Genomic DNA, 20,566 nt, shown 5'->3' with positions numbered 1-20,566 from the left:
CTCGGTAAGAGTACATATCAAGTGCAGCCAAAGATTCCATTAGCAAATGCTCATCCTTCAACTTAACTATCAACTTTTCCTATTCCTTTCAATACTATCTTCGTGCAAGAGAGGCTTAATTCAATTGGAAAGCTACAGAAATCCATATACTGCATAGTAATTCGAAAGGGTTGACCTGGCCAAGACCATGAAATACAGACTGAACGAAATCACAAATGCATTTATTCCACATCACACTACTGGCTTGCAATCATTTACAAAAGCACGGGACAACTCACTTAGAAATTAAAGGCAGACTTAACAAAATTAAGTGACAACCACGCAATAAATTATGTTCATAGCTAATCAACATAGTACATGAGCCAACAACATTCTATACCATTCCTGGTCCTTCAACCCAACTACCGACATATTTTCGTATTGTAGCATTGGGGAGAAAACCAAAAAAAAAGCTAATGAGCATCAGTAAAGTCATTACTTAACTCTTCAAATGGAAATAAAAAACCCCAAAAGCTACTTTTTGCTTGCTTTTCTCATGAAACCCCTCCATCCAAAGGGGCTATGTCTAACCGTAGGACACTTACATCCCTTTTGGATTGAGTGATTTGGTGAATGAATAAAAAATGGTTATAGTAATTTCCAACCAAATCACTCAGTTGGATTGAGCATTTTGGTTAAAAATAGAGAGAAAAGTACAAAAATAAATTTTTTTTGATTGGCCCTTTCCCTTTCTCACCCAATCTCATAGAAAATGGTGAGTTTTTATGAGAAAAGGCTCCCCTTTTTTTCTTTTTTGGAACAAGATCTTGTATTAAGAAACAACGCAAAGAGAGAGGAGGGCAACCCTCTTACAAAATAACCTGGCCTTTTAAGGCCAAACAGCCACACCAAAAGAAACTATCTGAAAGTCAAAACAGCAAAAAGGAAAAACACAGCTCAATGACCAAGCTAAGGCTCCTTTAGCATCACTCCAAAGAATAGGATTGCATAATACAATCTTGAAATCTTAAGAGCTGCTGGAAACTTTTATTCAACTTCACAATTCTGCAACAATTTATAGGCTTCAAAACATTTGTTGAATGCAAATAACTGTTTGTATTCCCTAGAGGTCTGGTAGAATGAATACGTCAAGGGATGAATGGGCCTAGTAACGAATTAATATATACGGTAAGAACTAGGGCAGTGGGCACTATTGAGATAAATGTAAACATGTCGTTAAACTTATTCAAGTACAAGATCCATGCAACACAGTAAATCCTTAGGGCTACCCCTACAACCCAAGAGTTACAACTTATTATGAATTGAATCACAATGCGATAGTTTCACATCTCCAAAATCAAGATACTGTGGCTGAAATGACAAACAAATGTTAAGACTCTAGACAGGTGAGACAAAATCATTGCCAAATAAAGAGGGGATTAGAACTTGTTTACAATTATCTTCTCCAACACTGCAAGTAGTACAAACAATCCAATTCACTACAAATTATACGATACTGTTCAAAATACCTTATTATGACCCATGGCAGGAGCTACCGAATAAATCTTCTTTGCTTCAGCTAGTTGAGTAATGGGAGGTAAGAAAAATCTTTGTCCACACCTGTAGAACAAGAGATGGAAGCTCCAAAACTTTTTGAGGAATATATTTTGCTTGATCTGATATGCTTCAGGATACATCCATGGCCTGGAATTTGGGCACCTAAACCAAATCTTGGATGATTCTGCCACTTGCAGATATGATTTTGGACTAATAGAAGATTACCTACGACATACCAGATATATCGCCAACTAAGGTCATGTGTCACCACAACTACATTTCAAAGTTAACTCAAAATGAAGATTATGGAAAAGCATGTCCATTATGTGATCTAACGGTGGACGAAGATCACACAAAACTAATAATCTCACCACAATATAGTGGAAAGAGACGAAAACTGAATATTTTTAGTCTGCATTGCACTGACTCTAGGTCTAGTATATTCATCCACAGCATGGTCCATTAAGCAGTATGAGTTCCACCCATTAATGTTGAACATTCTACCATCCAAAGTGAAGTGAGTCCCATTCCTCTGAACAAAGCTCAACTCTGGTTCTCTACTGTAATTGACTCATAAATCCCCAAATGACAAGTAAATAAATGCCAGGCATGTTGCAAATCCAACAATGGCGTAGAAGAACCCATTTCCTGCTGCCGTTCTGGGTGATTTAACCATAAATAAAGCACAAATTACACTACTCAAGATTTTAAATCAACAAATGTAAGATTCAGAGATACCCAGATTAGGTTAACGAAAATTGAGATCTCACCAGGCCAGGTTGTGAACAAAATGTCCAAGAAAAAAGCTCAAATCCCTTTCTTGAAAGGGTACCCAAAATCATCGATGAGGCACAGTTAAGTCAGAAACTTGAGAATGTAACTGAATCAAGTACCAGCTGTAATTTTTTTGTGATACCAACAACCATAAATGGGTGTTGGCCAAACCCAAAATCAAACCCTTTCAAGAAATCGCTGACTGGTGAACGTCGGAGAAGATGTAGTTGTCACTTGTCAGGAGAACGAGAAATCCGTAGGGGAACTCAACGACGAAGGTCGGAGAAGATATATTTCCGTTTGACCAAAAAAAAGGTAGTTGGAGAAGATGTAATAATAGCCAGAGTTCACAGAACAAAAGCATGCAACACTTAGTAAGCATAGGAACAAAACAGCGGAAACAAACATCAACCCATCAAGCCACCTAAATTGCAAAGTGGAGAACTTGAATTGACCATGCTGCCCAACAACCGATGAACAATATCCCAGCAATTGAGGGGTAAAATTGACCAAATAAACCAAAAATTGGCAAGTGATTTAATTTGGAAAACCAGAATAAACTGGTCAAACTGGATCAAACCGGACCAAGCCGAACCATTGATATTTGGGCTGGTTTTGGTTTTAAAAAATACCTAAACCAAACCAAATCGAACCGTTCACACCCCCTAGTCGGGTGTTCACTCCGTAACTAGCCAAGATCGATGGATCCTAACCTTGCAGATTCTATTAAAGCTCTAGTGTAGATCATGCTATAAGCTTTTCCTATCCTAAAGTAAGCTCTTGGAAAGTGCATTGAATATGTTTCAGCTTAAGTTTTCGCAAGAAACCAAAATTGTAGCCCAATTGGTAACTCCAGGTTCAGGGCTATGGGCTGTGGGCGGTTGTGGGTTCAGGGCTATGGATAGTCGAGCCCCGCTGTGGGTTCAGGGCTATAGATAGTCGAACCCCTGTGGACTAACTCACTAACTTCCCCCACTAACTCTGCTAATGTATACAATGCAGCAAAAAAATAAATTTCAAACATTCTTCATTAGGCACAAAAGCTATACCAAATTTATTCCAAAAGCTTCTAAACATAAGTATAAAATTCTAAATACCCGTTGCTAAGTTTTTTTACAATTGACACAGAAAGTTTTGCATGTTTATTGCTTTGTTACTAATCCCATAAAAAACATCTTGTTCTATAATATCACCAAGCTATTGTTTCAACCATTGATAATCCAGTAATCAATTTTGTCAGAATATTCATTGCTTAAAAAACCCTCTCCGTCGGAGCAGTTGCAACTGGTAAGATCAACACCAAAAGGGGCCATAGATTTGGGTTTGAAACCCTCGAGTAACACAACAGCCAGTACACAAAATTTTCAATTCCTAAAAAATCATTTGAGTAGGTTTAAAAAAAGAAAAAATGAAAAGAAAAGGTAGTGGCTGATAAAATTCCGAGGGGCACATGACACCCTGGCCCTTTTAACTAAATCTGGATATTGCTCTATAATTTATCACTAGCGTTGTACCCGTTCAATACGCGAAACAAAAGAAAAAGAAGATTCACACATTTTTTTTTGTTTCCGTTTCTTGAACAGGCACAATGCCAGTGATGTTTCCAGATAGATTGGTTGAACCATACAAATTGGGTGATAAAAAAACAAATAGAACCAAAGCGTTATTAACGTTTTCACAGGGAAGACTTATATCTCTTTTTATGAATTACAGTAAAATTTAAAGTGTAAATTAAATTACTTCAAATTAATTCCCAATTGTAAAAATATATATAAGATACCCCAAGGGTGCAGAACACCCAATAAATTTTTCCTCCCCATCCTCTCTCTCTCTCTCTCTCTATTTTAAAAATCAAAATTGTAAGAATTTCTCTCTCTCAATTTTAAAAATCAAAATTGTAAGAATTTAGGATCGGGGGTTTGGAGATTTTTTAACTACATGATAGATTGATGAGTTGAGTGCATATGACACGAGAAGAACAAAAGTGGGTGAATGTCATTTCTAGTCATAATTGCCACCAAAAGCATAAATCTTACCTTCAACAGCTAGAGCTCCACCTCTACATCTAGGACTCAGCATCTTAGGGCCTTGCTTCCAGCCCCCATCAGCTTCAGCTCCGCCACTTCTTTTGTTATTGGCAATCTCGAAATAGTAGACATCGCGAGATAAGAGACCTTCATTCTCACCGCCGAGGACGTAGACGGCGGAGCCAATAGCGACAAACATTTTCCCGCCGGGAAACCTGTGTGGCCCGTGATCCTCGTTCTCCTCCTCCGCTGGTGGATTGGTGGTCGAGTCTTCTCCTCTCCTGCACAGTGAGCGCACGACTAAAGACCAGGCTCTCCTGCACAGTGAGCGCACGACTAAAGACCAGGCCGGGGATTGTCCCGGTAAGGCCCTCCGGCGTGAGGATGAGAAATGTGCAGAGAGAGTCGGCAGAAGATTACGAGAGTGAGTATGTAGTATCGTGTACCTCTTTAGGGTTTCCCCTGTTAGGTATTTATAGGGCTTCTTCACTTGCTCTCCAAGCACCAGCACGTGCCTAGCGCGGGTCAGGCAGTGTCATCATAACGTCACCAAATAGATCTGGTAACCGTATTTAGGGATGAGCTGGCACACCCATGTGCGCTCATGATCATCTCCTGTTGTAACCGCTTTTACGCGTGGGAAGACATGCAAATCAGCGGCTAGCCAAGGGCGGCGGTGGCCTTGCTCTGCGGGTGGCCGAACACGCCTTTGTCGATCGGGCACATGATTGACAGGAGAGGACAGTCACAAGTGACCCGCCGTGGATGGTGGCCGAGAACGAGATGACCTGCCGAAGAGTTCATGGCAAAAGTAATGGTCGCCGTAGAGCAGGGACGGGAGCCGTGCCCAAGGTTCGTGCTCGGCACGGCACGGGCTCGGTCGTTACATAGCGAACTCATGTTCGGCCTGCTACAAAACCATCCCAGTTTCAACGGAGTGATTCGCCGCAGCGGAGGACCGTCGTGTTCTTTCCCCTCAGTACCACCAAGGTCGCCGTCGTGTTCTTTCCCCTCAGTACCACCAAGGTCGCCGCCGTCTCCTTCCTTGAACAGCTCAATGCGGCACCTTTTGCAGAAATTCCTCTCCTTACAACGCTTCTCGCCGAAATCCACAGCGTACAGCATCGGACCGAACCCATTAGGGTGATAGGAAATCAGGCAAGGAGTTCTCTCCCTGTTCTCCGGCTCCGACGACCTTGGTGGTGTTCTAGAGCTGCTTGATCTACATCTTTTCAACCCTCTTCTTCTTCCATTTTTTTCACCTTCTCCGGCAGCTAATTTATCCATCCCCTCCCGCCCACTCTTTCTTCTTCTTCTTCTTCGCTCACCACCCGCTCTGCCTCCAACCAACATAATACTCCTATATATACGTTTCTCAAAGAGTCGGCCAAGAAATCTACAATACACACCCCTTTGAGGTGCATATCATATGCATATATTGAGTGGTCCTTATTGTGTCACCTAATAAAAAATTACCTGCTGAACCGGTCATTCATAATATTTTAGGTCTATCGTAACTTATATACCAAAAATTTGTAACTTTTGATTCACAACATTTTTCTTACAAATCATAACCTTTTAGTGCATATTGTAACTTTTATAAATGAATCGTAATTTTTTAGCAACAGATTCATAACATTTTTAGAATCATAACATTTTGGTGTGTTTCATAACTTTATAAAAAAAATCGTAACATTTTCAGTTCATAACATTTTCACTACGGAATAGTAACATTTTAGTCTATTTCATAACTTTTCTATAATCAATTGTGCAATTGATTACTTAATCAATTTTTTTTGAACGGTAGTTAATTAAATATGTAATCTATTATGTGAATGTTCAATTCCATAATCGATTAGACTTTATAATTAATTTTTCAATTGATTAGATATTATAATAAATATATTAATTGATTTTGCAATTGATTACATATTCGATTAGACATCATAATCGAATATGTAATCAATTCTATTATGTTCAATTATGTAATCGATTAGACAATATAATCAATTTTGTAATTGAATTGAGTATGATTGGGTAACAATGTGAAGTCAATATATTACTCAATCGATTTGCTAATTGATGGGCCTCAATAAGTCCTCTAATCAATTGCGAAATAAGTTAAAAACAACATTGTGATAGATTTAAAAATCAATTGTTCTGAATAACACAAATAATTGATTACATGATCGATTATATTTCTATGCGGTTTCAATTACGTAATTGATTGGTATTGATAACACTTGTAATCGATTACACTATCAAATACTAGTATTAGTTATTTATAATTCGGATGCTTGCACTAATTCACAAAATATTAATAGTACGTCTATTGACTAAAAAATAAATAGCACGTCCTAAATATTGTTGTCTTTTACACGTAACCTAAAATGTATTGGTAAATTTATCTCGTCACTATCACTCTCTTGATCACCCATTAACTTTTTTGTTAGTGTTTCCTACTTATTAATACAGATGATCGACTTCGCTATTCTTTTTAGTTGGACTATTTATGTGAAAATTCACTATGCAATTAAAGATATTGTGAAAAATATTAAACATCATAATATTTCAAAAAAATTCAAAAAAAAAAAAGACTACAAATATGAAACACTTTAAAAATCCTGTAAAAAATGCCTTGACTTTTTATTACATTATGATAATGATAGTATCTTTTTCCTTTAGTAATTATCGAGAACCTATTTTAATGGAGTAAATTATTTCCACTTGAAATAATTTTAGCTTCAAAGTTTTTAAAAAATAAAATTATTATTTTTATCATAAATTAATTATCAAAAATAAAATTGGGCTGGTTTCGTCAAAGGAAAAGAAAGATATACGCTGGTTGGGAAGAAAGTGAAGGGTGGGATTTTCTTTCCATTTTGGTTAATTCACAGGGTTTACCTGTATCACTGGTAATAGGTTTTTTGTTAACCTATCGTAACATTTTAAAGGGTTCAGATCATTTTTCAAGCATCTAATGGTAATTAAAGAGGCTGCATATGATACACAACCAAATAAGGGATTTGTATTGTAGCACTTCTCCTCTAGGAAATTGTGGTAAGAATGTTTAGAAATTACTTTAACCTAATCTATTACCCTCTTAAAAATAATAAGTTTACTAAAATAAAAAAAATGCAATATAGATCTTATTTGATAGATCTCAATGAAATCTACCAAACCCTGCAAAAAAATTAAAAAATTATTTTCGTAAACCCATTATTTTTTAGCTTGAAAATAAGTCTTTATTTTTTAAATACTTATTTTGGAATGTGGAACAATCATAGATAATGAGGTAAAAAAACATAACATCTATTTAAAATATATATATATATATATACACACACACACACACACACACACACACACACAAATTGGTCCCTATAGTTAAGTGTTTGTGTCAATTTGGTCCCTGTAGTTGTAATTGGCTCGATTTACATTCTGTACTTTCCGTTTTGTTCCAACTTGGTCCAATTACTAACCACCGTTAGTCCTTTTAACAGCAAAATCAAATGACCCCCTTTTTTGGGGTTAAAACAGTAATTCTCTCATTCCCCTCTTGCCCTAATATTAGGGGTGTGCACGGGTCGGGTTTGACCTCCGAACCCGGCCCGACATGTCAGGTAACAAATATTTTAGGCCCGCAAACTGAATCGAAAAGGAGTCAGAACTGTCCGCGAGCCCGATTATTTACGTCGGGTCGGGTCCGACCAAAAGACTGAATTAATCTTTTTGAATTGATTGAGTCGGGTCGGGTAAGAAACACACCAATCCGGAACCGAAATCTGATTTTTAACAGAAAATGAACCCGTACCTGTCCGAACCACATGTTCGACCCCCCAAGACCCTTCGGGTCGGGTCCGCGGGTGGGCGGACTTTTTGCACAGGCCTACCTAATATACATCTGAACCAAAATACAGCTCATTCTTCCATTCTCCATTGATATTGAAGCACCTGAGAAGAAATTTGGTTATAGTTTTCTGCAAAAAGTTGCCCTCCAATTCGGCATTTTCATGATCAGCCATGAGGCAACATAACCACAGGTATTGTCTACCTGTTCAACTTATGGACAAATACTGAAATGCCTTATTTTTCTGCATAATGCTGAAAATGCATATTGAACCATGTCCAAAAGTCACAACATGATATAGATCCAAAAGTCACAACATGAGAAAGAACCATGTCTAAAAGTCAAAATATTACATAAACTCAAGAGTTGTTCGGCTAAATAAGCAAAAGTGGCTTTTTTTTTTGTTGTTGTCGTTATTCAATTTTTTTTCTTCGCATTTGTTACTTTTTTGTTAATTTTTCAGAGATTATTGCTTCGTCATGACGAGAGGAACCTAAAAAGTAAAAAATTACCATCGAAATTCAATTTTTTTTGAATAAAGAAGAAAAAATTGGCTTATTGGCTTATTTTTGTCTTTATTGGCTTATTTTTGTCTTCTTTATTTAAAGGGACTAACGGCGAACTAACGCCAGTTAACAATTGGACCAAATTGGAACAAAATAGAAAGTACAGAGTATAAATCGAGTCAATTACAACTACAGGGACCAAGTTGACACAAACACTTAACTACATGGACCATTTCGGTTTTTTTCCCTATTTTGGAATGTGGAACGATCATAGATAATGAGGTAAAAAAACATAACATCTATTTAAAATATATATTTATATATATATATATATATATATATATATATACACACACACACACACACACACACACACACACAAATTATCAAGTGAGGGATCCCTCACTTTGTTAAAATGAGGGACTTTCATTTCCCGATTAAAATTTTAAAATCCGAACCATTCAATGTGTGCAGAACGTGATTTTAAGGGTTCTCGCGAGAAATCAGCGAAAAAAATGACCCGGAAGGGCTTCATCCGAGCAGTTTTTTTTGAACCGTTCAATGAAAACTGCTCGGATGAAGCCCTTCCCGGTCATTTTTTTTGCTGATTTCTCGTGGAAACCCTTAAAATCACGTTCTGATCACTTTGAGCGGCTCGGATCATCGAAATTCAATCGGGAAGGGGAGTCCCGCATTTTTTTAAAATGCGGGATCCCTCACCGGAACCCGACTGTATATATACATATATACAAATTATCAAGTGAGGGATCCCTCACTTTGTTAAAATGCGGGACTTTCATTTCCCGATCAAATTTTTAAAATCCGAACCGTTCAATATGTGCAGAACGTGATTTTAAGGGTCCCCGCGAGAAATCAGCAAAAAAAATGACCGGGAAGGACGTCAACCGAGCAGTTTTTTTTGAACCGTTCAATGAAAACTGCTCAGATGAAGCCCTTCCCGGTCATTTTTTTTGCTGATTTCTCACGGGGTCCATTAAAATCACGTTCTGATCACTTTGAGCGGCTCGGATCATCGAAATTCAATCGGGAAGGGAAGTCCCGCATTTTAAAAAAATGAGGGATCCCTTACCGGAACCTAACTCTATATATATATATATATATATATGAGGCAAAATGAGAACTTAAAAATATAAGTAACATAGTATATTTTAACAAAAATTCTTCTTCTTTTTTTTGTGAAAGTTGTCATTATTCGAATGAATATTATTCAAATTAACAGGATTTTGTAATGTAGTTTTATTTATTTTTAAGGTTTCTCCGTAATTCTATAAAACTATACAAAAATAAATAAATAAGCTAGTTATTGTCATGAATGCGAATTAACACTATTTAGAGTCTTAGACCATCGACAATAGAGATGAAGAGAGAACACGGATCATAATATTTACACCAATAGATTCTTATAGTTATTGGATTGAGCTGATTTTTCACGAGTGCACTCAAAAAAATATTCTAAACGTAATGAACGGTTTGGATCATTTATAGAGGACCCATAGTAAACGCCACATTGAAATCCGTGCAAAATCTATGTAATATTTGTCAGTGTCAATAGCACAACTATTGTTTTTATCGGAGGAAAGGAAAAAATTTAACGAAGAAAGTACAGAGCTCGTGTTTGTATAGAAACAGCGCATCTTTCTACGGTTTAGAGTGATTTTAGATACTAAGAAATCGTGGAGACATATGGTACATGATTCCATGAATGATATGGTTCATGTATATAGTTGAAAAGTCTAGTTGAAGATAAGTTTCGAATTAATTATGGTAGATATCCAAGAGTCGTCTAGTAGTTTGTGGACTTGACTAGGTTCATGTAACTCAGAGTCTATATATACTATGATGTACTCCCGTGGCTAAGGTGCGATGGAAAGTAGAGAGAGGTCGATCAGAAAGAACAGGGTTGAATAGAGTGGATGAACTACAACAAAGTAGTCAAGTGTGATAAAGATTGTAGAAAATATATATTTTATCATAAATTATGTGTTATCTCCTCCCTCACGTCTCTCCTACTTGTTTAAAGTGTATTTGGTCCATCCCGAGTTTCTAACAGTGACTTGACTTGTGCCCAAGTAAGCTCGTGCTAGGCTCGTGCTCTAACTATCGTCTTCTTGAATTGACGCCATGGATGAAGCATTAATGAATGTGTCTCTCGTGTGTCGCGACAATCAGCTTTGGGGTGGACCTTATTGGGCCCGGCTCAGCCCGACCAAGCTCGGCAATTCCACGGATTTGAGCTTATACTTGACAAGCCACACGCCCATACTAGCGTGTCGTTCCAAGGCACCCGGTTTGGCATCCACTAGGCCTAGTAGGAGCATCTTGGTTCGGCCCACTGCGATTGGCAAATCCACACCCAACAAGAACTAAATATGGTTTTTTTTTTTTTAACAAATTAACGTGGATGACTGAGTTCAAAATGAACTTCAAGAAACAAAATCGTCTTTTTATAACTCCCCTCATCATTCTTTTTTACGGTTCATTATTCCATAATAGCATGTCCCTTAAAGACTGTCGTCCACTTTGAAAAAGTTAGTGAATAAATAAAAATTTATACATTTTCTATTTTTTCATTCTGAATAGATTTTATTTTGAAAAGTTAGTGAGTAAAAGTGTAATAATAATGTAACCATAAATGGCAATTATGGAAAGTTCAAATATTTAAAGTGTAATAACGTCTCCATAAAAAGTCAAATTTGTAAATTTGGGACTGAAAAAGGGTAGGAGTGTAATTTAAACGCAACAAACACCAACGTAATTGCGGAAAAGCCCATGCACAAGCTATGATAAACCACTAACAAACTTAACCCACAGTACATTTCATCCAACTTAGAAGTACTCCTTGGCAACAATTACCTCTCCAAATCATTTGTGTTCAATGCTAGCAAACTAGAGGCACTTTGAAATTAAGAGGTCCAAAATTCAAATCTTAAACAATCTGCTTTGAGAATGTACAAAACTCACCTGCATGAAATGCGAAAACAACAATCAGTGAGGAGCAGAAACATCTGTAAAGTCAATGGAAGCATTCTTGTTTTCTAGAGATCGATGCAGCAAGTTCCGAGAGAGAAGACATTGTTAGGGTTTCAACAGGGACTGTCTGGTTAAAGTCATTGGAAACTTTGATAGCCAGTTCTGAGAGCTCTTCACTGGTAGCTTCAAACCCGACGGTGGCAGTAGCATGATCATTGAGAACTTTACAAGCTTTGTCAAGGATTGACTGCAGGTATTTGCCTTGTGCTTCAATCCGAAGTTGCAAACGACGCTGAACCTGGTTCCAATAGAAACACAGTGATAAATGTCTTCTACAACAATGAACTTGTAAACCCAACATCTCGATGAAAACAAGGATAAATAATTGCTTTCGATATGTTGTTTCAGTCAGCTAGGAAAAGGAGGCATTTCATAAACACTTCGGTGAAGTTTCAAACATATTCCAACAATGTAGCCGGAACATAATGGAAAATGTCAAACACTGGGGAATGGATATATCTAATAGGTGTCATAACAACTCAATACTTCGGTGTGCTTCCTAGAATTTCAACATGTTTCAGAATGTCATGGTAATTGTCAGTGAAAATATTAGAATGTCAGGATTCCACGAATGTTCAATTTTGGTCTCCTAGGATACAGAAACATTTAGGCAATGAAATTTTGTTCATTTGGTTGAAAAGTCAATCGTATTGATTTCGTTCTCCATTTGTTTTTATGCTTTCGGAAAGAAAAAACACTGAAAATATCAAAACCACTCATCAATTTCATTATTTTTGTGAAAATGAAACCAGTTCTAGAACACTCGAAAACTGTATTTGCATGTTTCCTAAACAATTGTTGTCAGAAAAGTTTTCATTTCAAAATGAAAACAATTCGCCTAACATGTTTTCTATGTTTCGCTTGAAATGAAAACCAGCGACGGAAACAATACCAAGTGGGCCCTAAGCTCCTTGGCTAAATTCAGCTTTGACTCGTGATTGCATTTTGGCAAGCTTAAGCTAAGCAGTTCAGGAAACTACATCTAGAGCACCTGAGCATTCTGAAAATTACTGATACACTCACATCAAGTTTCATTAATTTCAAATGTGGTTGCCACAGGCATTCACAATAGTCGCAGTAAGCAAAGAAACTAAGCAGCTTGTAGGTTGCCACAGGCATTCCAATCAGTCGGAGTAAGCAAATAAACTAACCTCCAGCTGGTCATGCAGTGTTCGTTGGACTTCCATCTGTACTCGCAAAGCCTCAGTCACCTGGTAGCCACTTGTTAAGCGATAAAAAGCAGCAAGTGAGAAGAAAAGCAATTAGAGAGGTGTTTGTAACAACCAGGGGAAAATGATACCACCAGCTTCAGTGCATGCCTCTTGTACTACTACAATAAATGAAAAACAGAAGAGAAAAAGAACAAATATGTAACATACTCGTTAAGCCCATGAGCTATTTTTGACGATGAGGATATAGATGAACCGGTGTCCTGACTCTCCGCAATGCAAGAAGCTGCAATCCCAAAAATACCTTATGATAGATCGATAAGAATTTCAAGTAGAGCACTCATCACTTAAAACAACCATCATTTTCATTCCCCAAACCGCACCCTAAAAATCAGCGGCCCCTATTTTGGTTGCAGAGAGAAGTTTTTTAATCAATCTTGCTGCAAAATTCTTAAAACATGTTGGGTTGACAGTTTTTGAACTTGTTTTTGGTAATCAAGTACAAGTAACTTTTTAAAAAGCATTAAAAGACATTTCGGATTCCAGAAAACCATTTCTGTGGACGTATTGAACAATAACCATTCGCACAAACATTGCTAGAAAGGATACTACACAACTGATCCTGAATATAACAACCAAAGCAAGCATGTTCGGCATAGGAAATTAATGTAATATGGCTACACAACTCCAATAGACCAAAAAAAATCTGGATGGAGATGAAAGATCAAAAGATTGTACGACAGCAAAAGGATACAGAAAACATAACAGCCTCCTAAAAAAGTCAGTCTAAAACTCGCAGTATGCGTTCATGCTAAATTCTGGTACCTCATGCTAAAGATGTTATGTCCAATTTTGGGTGGAAAGCTATTTTCATGTTTCTCTTCTTTTTTTTCTCTCTCCTTTTACATTTCTTCACTAGTGATGGTTTTCTCTTATTCATGTGTTTAAAATATATCAAGAAGTTTTACCCGACATCCTTCATCTGGATTTGAAAGGTTGCGTTTATATTCAACATTTTAAAGGAGTAGATTGGCAATTTTTGCTTATACGAAAAATGGGCTACTTAATATGCTTTATCCATATAATAATCAGTAAATCCTAGGGATTATACGGAGATCAAGGTTGATACCATCCTTAGAGCTGTCAGGTAAGTCCTTGTATGATTGCTTCCCCATCCGATATTTCTGCAAGGATGAAACCTCAGAAGTTGTGAATGCATGAAAGACTGTTATCTGAGTAACTTTGCTGATGTAAAAGCAATCAACAGAAATTAATGGCACATAATGAGTGATATTTTCGTTTCGTTTTACTTATTTTTCAACAGTAGAGCCAGTCCTAGTTTCCCGTCGGTTGAGCCACTCCCACCTTTGGGAACGCCAACCAACATCGGCACCGTTCAAGCCGTTACACCACTTGTTGAACTTCATTAGAAGAATGGTAGAAATTGATATTCAAAGTTCAAACTGTTCAACTCCTTCCAGCAAGAAAGCTCAAAGACAATCATTTGTTTGCTTTTCTTTTTGCTCCTCTTATCCTTTGTGTGTGGACAGGTAGAGTCAAGGGAAGGAGGTTTGAGTATGTCAAGATTATGCCCAAAAAAAAAAAATTCACAATATAATTGGAAAACAAACCTGAAGATGTGACTTCAAGTGATAAAGGGTAAGGCCTTTTACCCCCATAGTTCTCAAGATTGTCTTTGGTGTTGCTTCTGCAATTTACATAGAAATAAAAGCAGAATAAGAGTAAAACCTTCCAAGTGGTGAGTTCATCCAACGTATTTACATGATATTCAACTATCATCCATGTTACAGCTTGTCCGACGACTCCTACCTACAACGGATAACCTCCGAAACTAGAATGAGTCTGGGCGGCTCTCCACCCATTACCAATGTTTTTGGTTGGATGCTTTCACATGGTATCTGAGCTAGGTTTTCAAAGGCTTTTGGGCACGACTCTCTTTATTGACTTTCTAGTTGTTTGTGTCATAAGTTCACTTTGTTTTGTAGTGATCCCTATGTTTTAGACCCTTTGTTTCCTCTCTATGTTGGTCACGGGGTCGCACGTGCAGGGGAGCGTTCGACCTTGTCCCACAATAGTTAATTAACCTTCAAAACTAGTATATATACCGGGGCGATGTCTCCACTCATTGTCAATTGGTTTAGAAATGAATGCTTTAGCACTTCACACATGTCCCACCACCTATCTCATAAAAGGGCACCCTTAGAGAAGCAATAAGGCATGTCATGGCACTCTTCCACAACAAATCCACTGTGGAAGGGCAAGTAGTCTTCAGAAATCAAACAAATCAGTCGAGACAAATTATAGGGGTAGGACAGACTAGACCAGGTTTGGGTGAGGGTTGGGGTTGGGGTTTACAACATCCATGTAGGCTCCAGTTTTTTTCAGCTCTGTGGAGATGGAAGGTTCAAGGCGGGCACTGGCAAATTTCATGTAAGGGTGGGTGGGAGTTCAGGGAGGAAGCTCCCACCCACTAAAATATAATTGCACTTCCAAATTTCCAAGTTTCACAGAGGGAAACTTTTTACTTTCATTTCGTCTGTAAAAATAATTGCAAAGTCAAAAGGGAGTTAACTGTATCATCATTTAAATGGAAGCTCGGGTCAACCAGGTGTACAAGTTAGTTAGGCATCTTGCACTATGGCATCTTAATCAGTTTATTCCATTAAAAAGTACACCGCGATAAATATTTTCACAGGTAAGGCTCCAATTCCATAGGGAAATAAATTTCAATGAAGTTAAACACAATAAATGCAGAATAGTACAGGAGATGGCAGAATATGCTGTCCATACAATGACAAAGTGCTATAGTCACTGCAATTTGTCCACAACACACCCAACATAATCGAACTGAATGGTTCCAAAACTAAGTTTTGTCCTTCTAGCTATCTTTTCTCATTGGAGACGTACACACCAGAAAAAAAAGAAAAAGAAAAAGGAATGGATTAGCAATATGTTAATGGTTATGCTATTGATAGCCACTGGATTGTCAATAAGGTAAGAAGAAATTTTCGATGCACTTTTAACACTTTTCAGGACACTTTAACACATAGAAAACTGCAGTTTTTTTTTGTCATTTTTCTGCCTTAATGACATCCCATAGGACTGCTTTTAGCATTTTCCGTCGTCACCCAAAAGTATTGATTGATTTACTAGAATAACACTGAACTGCCTAAAGGTCAAGTTCAGACAATCATTTGAAGCAGTGAAGAATAATCAAGTAGTGACAACAACTCCAAACAATGACACAAAGTTTCTTATACATATTATTCAATTATATTGACAAAAAGGACCTGATTAACAGCAACTGATGGGGCCATCGATTCTCAAACTTGTGCATTGACTAATTAACTACGATAAGATGCACAATCAAGATGACCCACAATCATAGATTCCTATGATGATGATAGTGATGGGTGCATATTAGAATTTGGACATTGCAGAAAGGAAAAGAGGAAATTGGACATAAAGTTTAATAATCAGCTAATTCCTATTAGTTATTTACTGAAAAGTGAAACCTAATAAATGATCTACGACATCTGAAAGCGAAGGGGAAAAAAAGCATAAAAACACACGAACTCTAAGGGCTGGCCCTTTTGTTAATGTTGAAGGATTTGTTATCTCATCAGATTAATGGCGCAGGAATTATTATACCACACTTCCATCATATTTTTATATTCCACCTTTTGTCTGACTATATATCAGATGCATGTTGAATTCTAACCGTAAGAATTTTAACCAAACACTGGATATGTAGCCCCTTGCATATATAGTGATATAGTCCAACCCAATAATCATATCGGGTCAAACAAGCAGATCCTAAAATTGCAGGATTCGCCCAATATTGACTACTGTCTTGGACCTCGGTTTCTGTGATGTAAAAACACTACTACAGAAAACATTGGAGTTGCCTATCATTACTACCAGTGCACAACAAACGCCGTATCGAATTCATGGGAAAATACCAAAGTACCCTTAGGGTCACTCTTTTGACGTAACTAATAGCGAAAGATATATAATTTCATTCGAGATGTTGTCATGTTGTCTCATGGAATCAAATAGTGGGAAATCTAATAATACCACACCTCCATGTAATTATATATCCCACGCTCTGGGATTTGTATATCTGAGGTCCATTCAACCAAACACCGAATAAGTAGTTCTCTCATCTCCGGGATAAATAGTGTAATCCAATCAGGAGCGGACCTATGTGGGGTCCGACTCAATTTTGTGGAACTACATTAATATTCGTACATATTTCAATTACACCCAAAAAATATACGACAGTGTTTTAACAAAACTACTCCTAATTCCCTTTATGCAAATATTCGTTATATTTATTTGTCAAAGTGCTAAAATTTCCCGCCATTTTTTTTGTGCAAACACACCCCTCTTAATTATAAGATGAAGATACATATATAGTCACCCCTCGGTAATTTTACTGGAAAAAAAAAAAAACATTGTTTTAAGCAATTGTAAATATAGACGTAGGGTTAAGTTTAATTATTTTTTCCCCCACTAATGCAAATTTATAGGTGCGCCACTGAATCCAATATATATATCTCCTCTGGTCAAACAAAAGAGCCCTTTCTACAACCCTAAGGGCTAGCTCAAGTGGCAAAAGGGATGGGCGGATGAGCTGTAGAAATCCTGAGTTTGAAACCTGGTAACCTCTTGGGGCCAGGCCGCAGGAGAGAAATCTCTTGTGAATCAAGGCGTGAATGCCGGAAAGGGAATAGTCGAAGTACGCGTAAGCTAGCCCGACATCCATTACCGTTTGAACCGGAAAAAAAAGAGCCCTTTAATACGTTGAAACAATATAGACGTGGATCCACACAAAGGTATACCAATTTACACAACTACTTCAAAAAAACAAATACAAAAAAAATCAAACAAGAAAAGAACGAATGGAACTTCCCATTTCAAACAACAAACCCACTCTCGAGAGAGAGGGAGGGAGGGAGAATAAATTGTACTCACTGTCAGGTCCACCGAGCTGAGTGACAGCATCAACAAACCTCTCGTGGAGCTCCGCCGTCCACCGGAGCCGAGGCTTCGGATCCGAGGTCCACAGCACCTCGCTGTCCACCGGTACCGAATGAATCGCCGAGTACATTTTGCTCACAAAATAAATCACCTGTACTCAGCCCTTAAATTAGTTACTAAAACAACCCAAAATACTTGGAGGAGGAAGCAACCGAGGAGAAAGGGCGAAATGGGTTTTACCCTTTCAGCTGATATCGGGGCTCGGAGCCCCGGAAATGTCAGACAGCGTGGAATGGATTTATTGACCGTGATGTTGAAATGGGTGTTGGGTGGGGAGGAAGAAAGAGGTCTGAATACTCTACTACTCTATTTGCCTATTTGGGGAGAGAGAGAGAGAGAGGGGGGAGAGTGCTGCGGTGTCTCTGTCTTGGTTGTCTCTCTCTCGTGTTTCTTTCTCTAGGCAGAGTGTAGTGCAGTGTGTGTCGGTCTGTTTTTCTCTTTTCTTTATTGTCGGATTTTAGTTTTAGAAAATATATGGGATTAAATAACCACGGAGTATATACACGAGCCTTCTTATAAGGTCATCCGCACTATGTTAAAATGCGGACATTCTTTTTTTCGATAAGATTTTGATAATTTGAGCCGTTTAATGTGTTCAAAACGTGATTTTAAAGGTACCTGTGAGAAATCAACTCAAAATATAGCCGGAAGTACTTGATCCAAACAACTTTTTATATAGCTTGATCCAAACAATTTTTCAAATCAGTTTAAAATCACGTTATGATCACATTAAGCGGGTCGAATCATCGAAAATCGATCAGAAAATGAGAGGTCCGCACTTTGCTGAGTGCGAACGCCCTTATAAGACGAGGACTGAATAGATGAGATTATGTGAATATGAAATGCGAAACCCAGCAGAATTTTCGTAGCTAAAGGTTTTATAAAGTAGTACTAATAATTACAGAGTAATAGATGACATTATCCAGTCGTTCGAATTTTTGTAGAACGGTTTTGATAAATTAAAAAATTAATCTCAAATATTGTTGTTATCGTATCAGCCGACGACATGCGGTATCAGGCCCCGTTCCAAAACTCAAAAAAAGTCTTTATTTTTTAAAAAGGTAATTTCAAGCTCAAAAATGAGGAATTTATTGAAATCTAAAAATATGCACTATGAATCTTGTTTAAAAGATCTCATTGAGATCTTTTATACGATGCAAAAAAAATTAAAAATTTATTTTTCATTTACATTATTTTTAAATTTAAAAATGTGAAATAAGCTGCTTATTTTTTAAGAAGATTTCTAGAACGGAACCTCATTATCCCACGATATCACTAATCATAATTGACTGTCCTCGAAACAAAAATTGCTTACTATTTACTTAAGGAAAAATATTTATGATTGCTCTATAAATATCTAATCAAAAACTATACCAGCTAACAAAGAAATCGGGTGGGACCAAGGCTCTTTTGACCCCGTAATAGTTGCGCATAATACGACGCCTACATGAATGTGAGAGGGAGAGGGGCTGGTTTCACGGTAATGATTTCTACACAGATTTTTGTGCACATATAATACTGTTGTTTTACCCGGAAAAGAGAGAGAGGGGTGTCTATGTCTTGTCGTTCTTGGATTTAGAGATGTTGTAGTGCGATGTGTGTAGTGCGTTGTGTGTAGTGCGGCACTACAGCTGTTCAAAAGTACTTTTAACGGTTTACATTAAAAACAAATTCTTTTATAGAAAAATTTGTTTTTAATCTAAACCGAAAAATTTGTTTTTAATGTAAACCGTTAATTGATGAGATCGATGACTATTGGCCGCCTTACAGACACCCGACACAGGAGTGCACTACAGCACTCTCGGGACGTCTTTCTCTCTCGATTCTCTCTCTAGGTAGAGTGTAGTGTCTTTTTTTTCTTTTTTCTTTTTTTATCCCAGCTGCCAGCCTTTAAAGAGACCGGATGGCCATTTTTTAGCATTTCTTTAGCCCATTTTAATGATCGAGACTGTTCACTTTATAAATATTGTCAAAAATATGTAGCACACCAAAAATCAAGTTACTGTAATAATATTATCGGAACACATGTATCTCAAAAAATGAGTTTTGAAAACATTACTCCCAATACTAGATTGATTGAAACCATTTTTCCAGGATAACATATCAAACGATTAGTAATCAAGGGAATATTTGGCACACCTGCTATCCTTGATAAGGTTTAAGAATAAAAGATTCTAACCCAAAAGATAATAAGTCCTAAAAGTGTCTTGGACTCCCTTGTTTTTTTATGAACTCTTTGATATGACCAATCAAAGAAGGGGGCAGTGTGTTGTTTGATGTCAAGTTTTGTTTTCTTATGATTTTCTGAGGAGGATATGTTGGGTGTGTTTTGGACAGAAAGAAAAAGAACATGGAGTCGGTTTGGATTTTCTCATTTCAAAGATTTCACTGTCATATTGTATTATTAGACATTGAACTAGTGTTGTGTCCGTTCGATACACGGAGAACAAAACAAATACATTTTTTCACGTACTGTCTTGTGCATCAGAAAGGTCCAATGCTAGTTAATAAGAAAGCGACCAATTAAAAGGTGTGTGGAGTCGGCGGATTATTATTCGGTGCCCGGGACATGGTAGGGGGGTGTCCCAA

General features: G+C 37.4%; 2 protein-coding genes and 1 long non-coding RNA gene across 3 annotated transcripts; all 3 read right to left on the bottom strand.

The window, feature by feature from the left end:
* Nucleotides 1–1,013: 1,013 nt before the first annotated feature.
* On the bottom strand, nucleotides 1,014–2,656 carry LOC131318077 (uncharacterized). The gene is made up of 3 exons (XR_009197489.1): nucleotides 2,307–2,656; nucleotides 1,497–1,761; nucleotides 1,014–1,034 (listed from the first exon to the last, which is right to left on the bottom strand). It is a non-coding gene; the product is annotated as an uncharacterized LOC131318077 (long non-coding RNA).
* Nucleotides 2,657–4,311: 1,655 nt separating this feature from the next.
* LOC131317042 (uncharacterized) lies at nucleotides 4,312–5,716 on the bottom strand. Its single transcript, XM_058346621.1, has 2 exons — nucleotides 5,257–5,716; nucleotides 4,312–4,552 (listed from the first exon to the last, which is right to left on the bottom strand). The coding sequence occupies exons 1-2, from the start codon at nucleotides 5,688–5,690 to the stop codon at nucleotides 4,312–4,314; spliced, it is 675 nt and encodes a 224-aa protein (XP_058202604.1). The 5' UTR covers nucleotides 5,691–5,716.
* A 5,753-nt stretch (nucleotides 5,717–11,469) lies between these two features.
* Nucleotides 11,470–18,426, bottom strand: LOC131318075 (protein PHR1-LIKE 3). The gene is made up of 7 exons (XM_058347871.1): nucleotides 18,158–18,426; nucleotides 17,912–18,068; nucleotides 14,545–14,621; nucleotides 14,043–14,097; nucleotides 13,124–13,199; nucleotides 12,896–12,965; nucleotides 11,470–11,982 (listed from the first exon to the last, which is right to left on the bottom strand). Exons 2-7 carry the CDS (start codon nucleotides 18,045–18,047, stop codon nucleotides 11,728–11,730), a joined length of 669 nt encoding a protein of 222 aa, XP_058203854.1. The 5' UTR covers nucleotides 18,048–18,068; nucleotides 18,158–18,426; the 3' UTR covers nucleotides 11,470–11,727.
* Between the last annotated feature and the right edge of the window lie 2,140 nt (nucleotides 18,427–20,566).

This window comes from Rhododendron vialii, chromosome 2a (assembly GCF_030253575.1).
Source record: "Rhododendron vialii isolate Sample 1 chromosome 2a, ASM3025357v1".
Lineage (NCBI taxonomy): Eukaryota > Viridiplantae > Streptophyta > Magnoliopsida > Ericales > Ericaceae > Rhododendron > Rhododendron vialii.
This window is presented reverse-complemented; position numbering and strand designations above follow the sequence as displayed.

Bases quoted from the DNA above. Each gene is read 5' to 3' on its own strand.
- LOC131317042 (XM_058346621.1), bottom strand. From the start codon at position 5,690: ATGTTGGTTGGAGGCAGAGCGGGTGGTGAGCGAAGAAGAAGAAGAAGA. The intron at 4,553-5,256 runs GTTTTGTAGCAG...CGGGCCACACAG, and splicing joins ACTCCGTTGAAACTGGGATG to GTTTCCCGGCGGGAAAATGT.
- LOC131318075 (XM_058347871.1), bottom strand. From the start codon at position 18,047: ATGTACTCGGCGATTCATTCGGTACCGGTGGACAGCGAGGTGCTGTGG. The intron at 14,622-17,911 runs GTGAGTACAATT...TGTAAATTGCAG, and splicing joins TCAGCTCGGTGGACCTGACA to AAGCAACACCAAAGACAATC. The intron at 11,983-12,895 runs GTTAGTTTATTT...TATTGGAACCAG, and splicing joins CACTGCATGACCAGCTGGAG to GTTCAGCGTCGTTTGCAACT.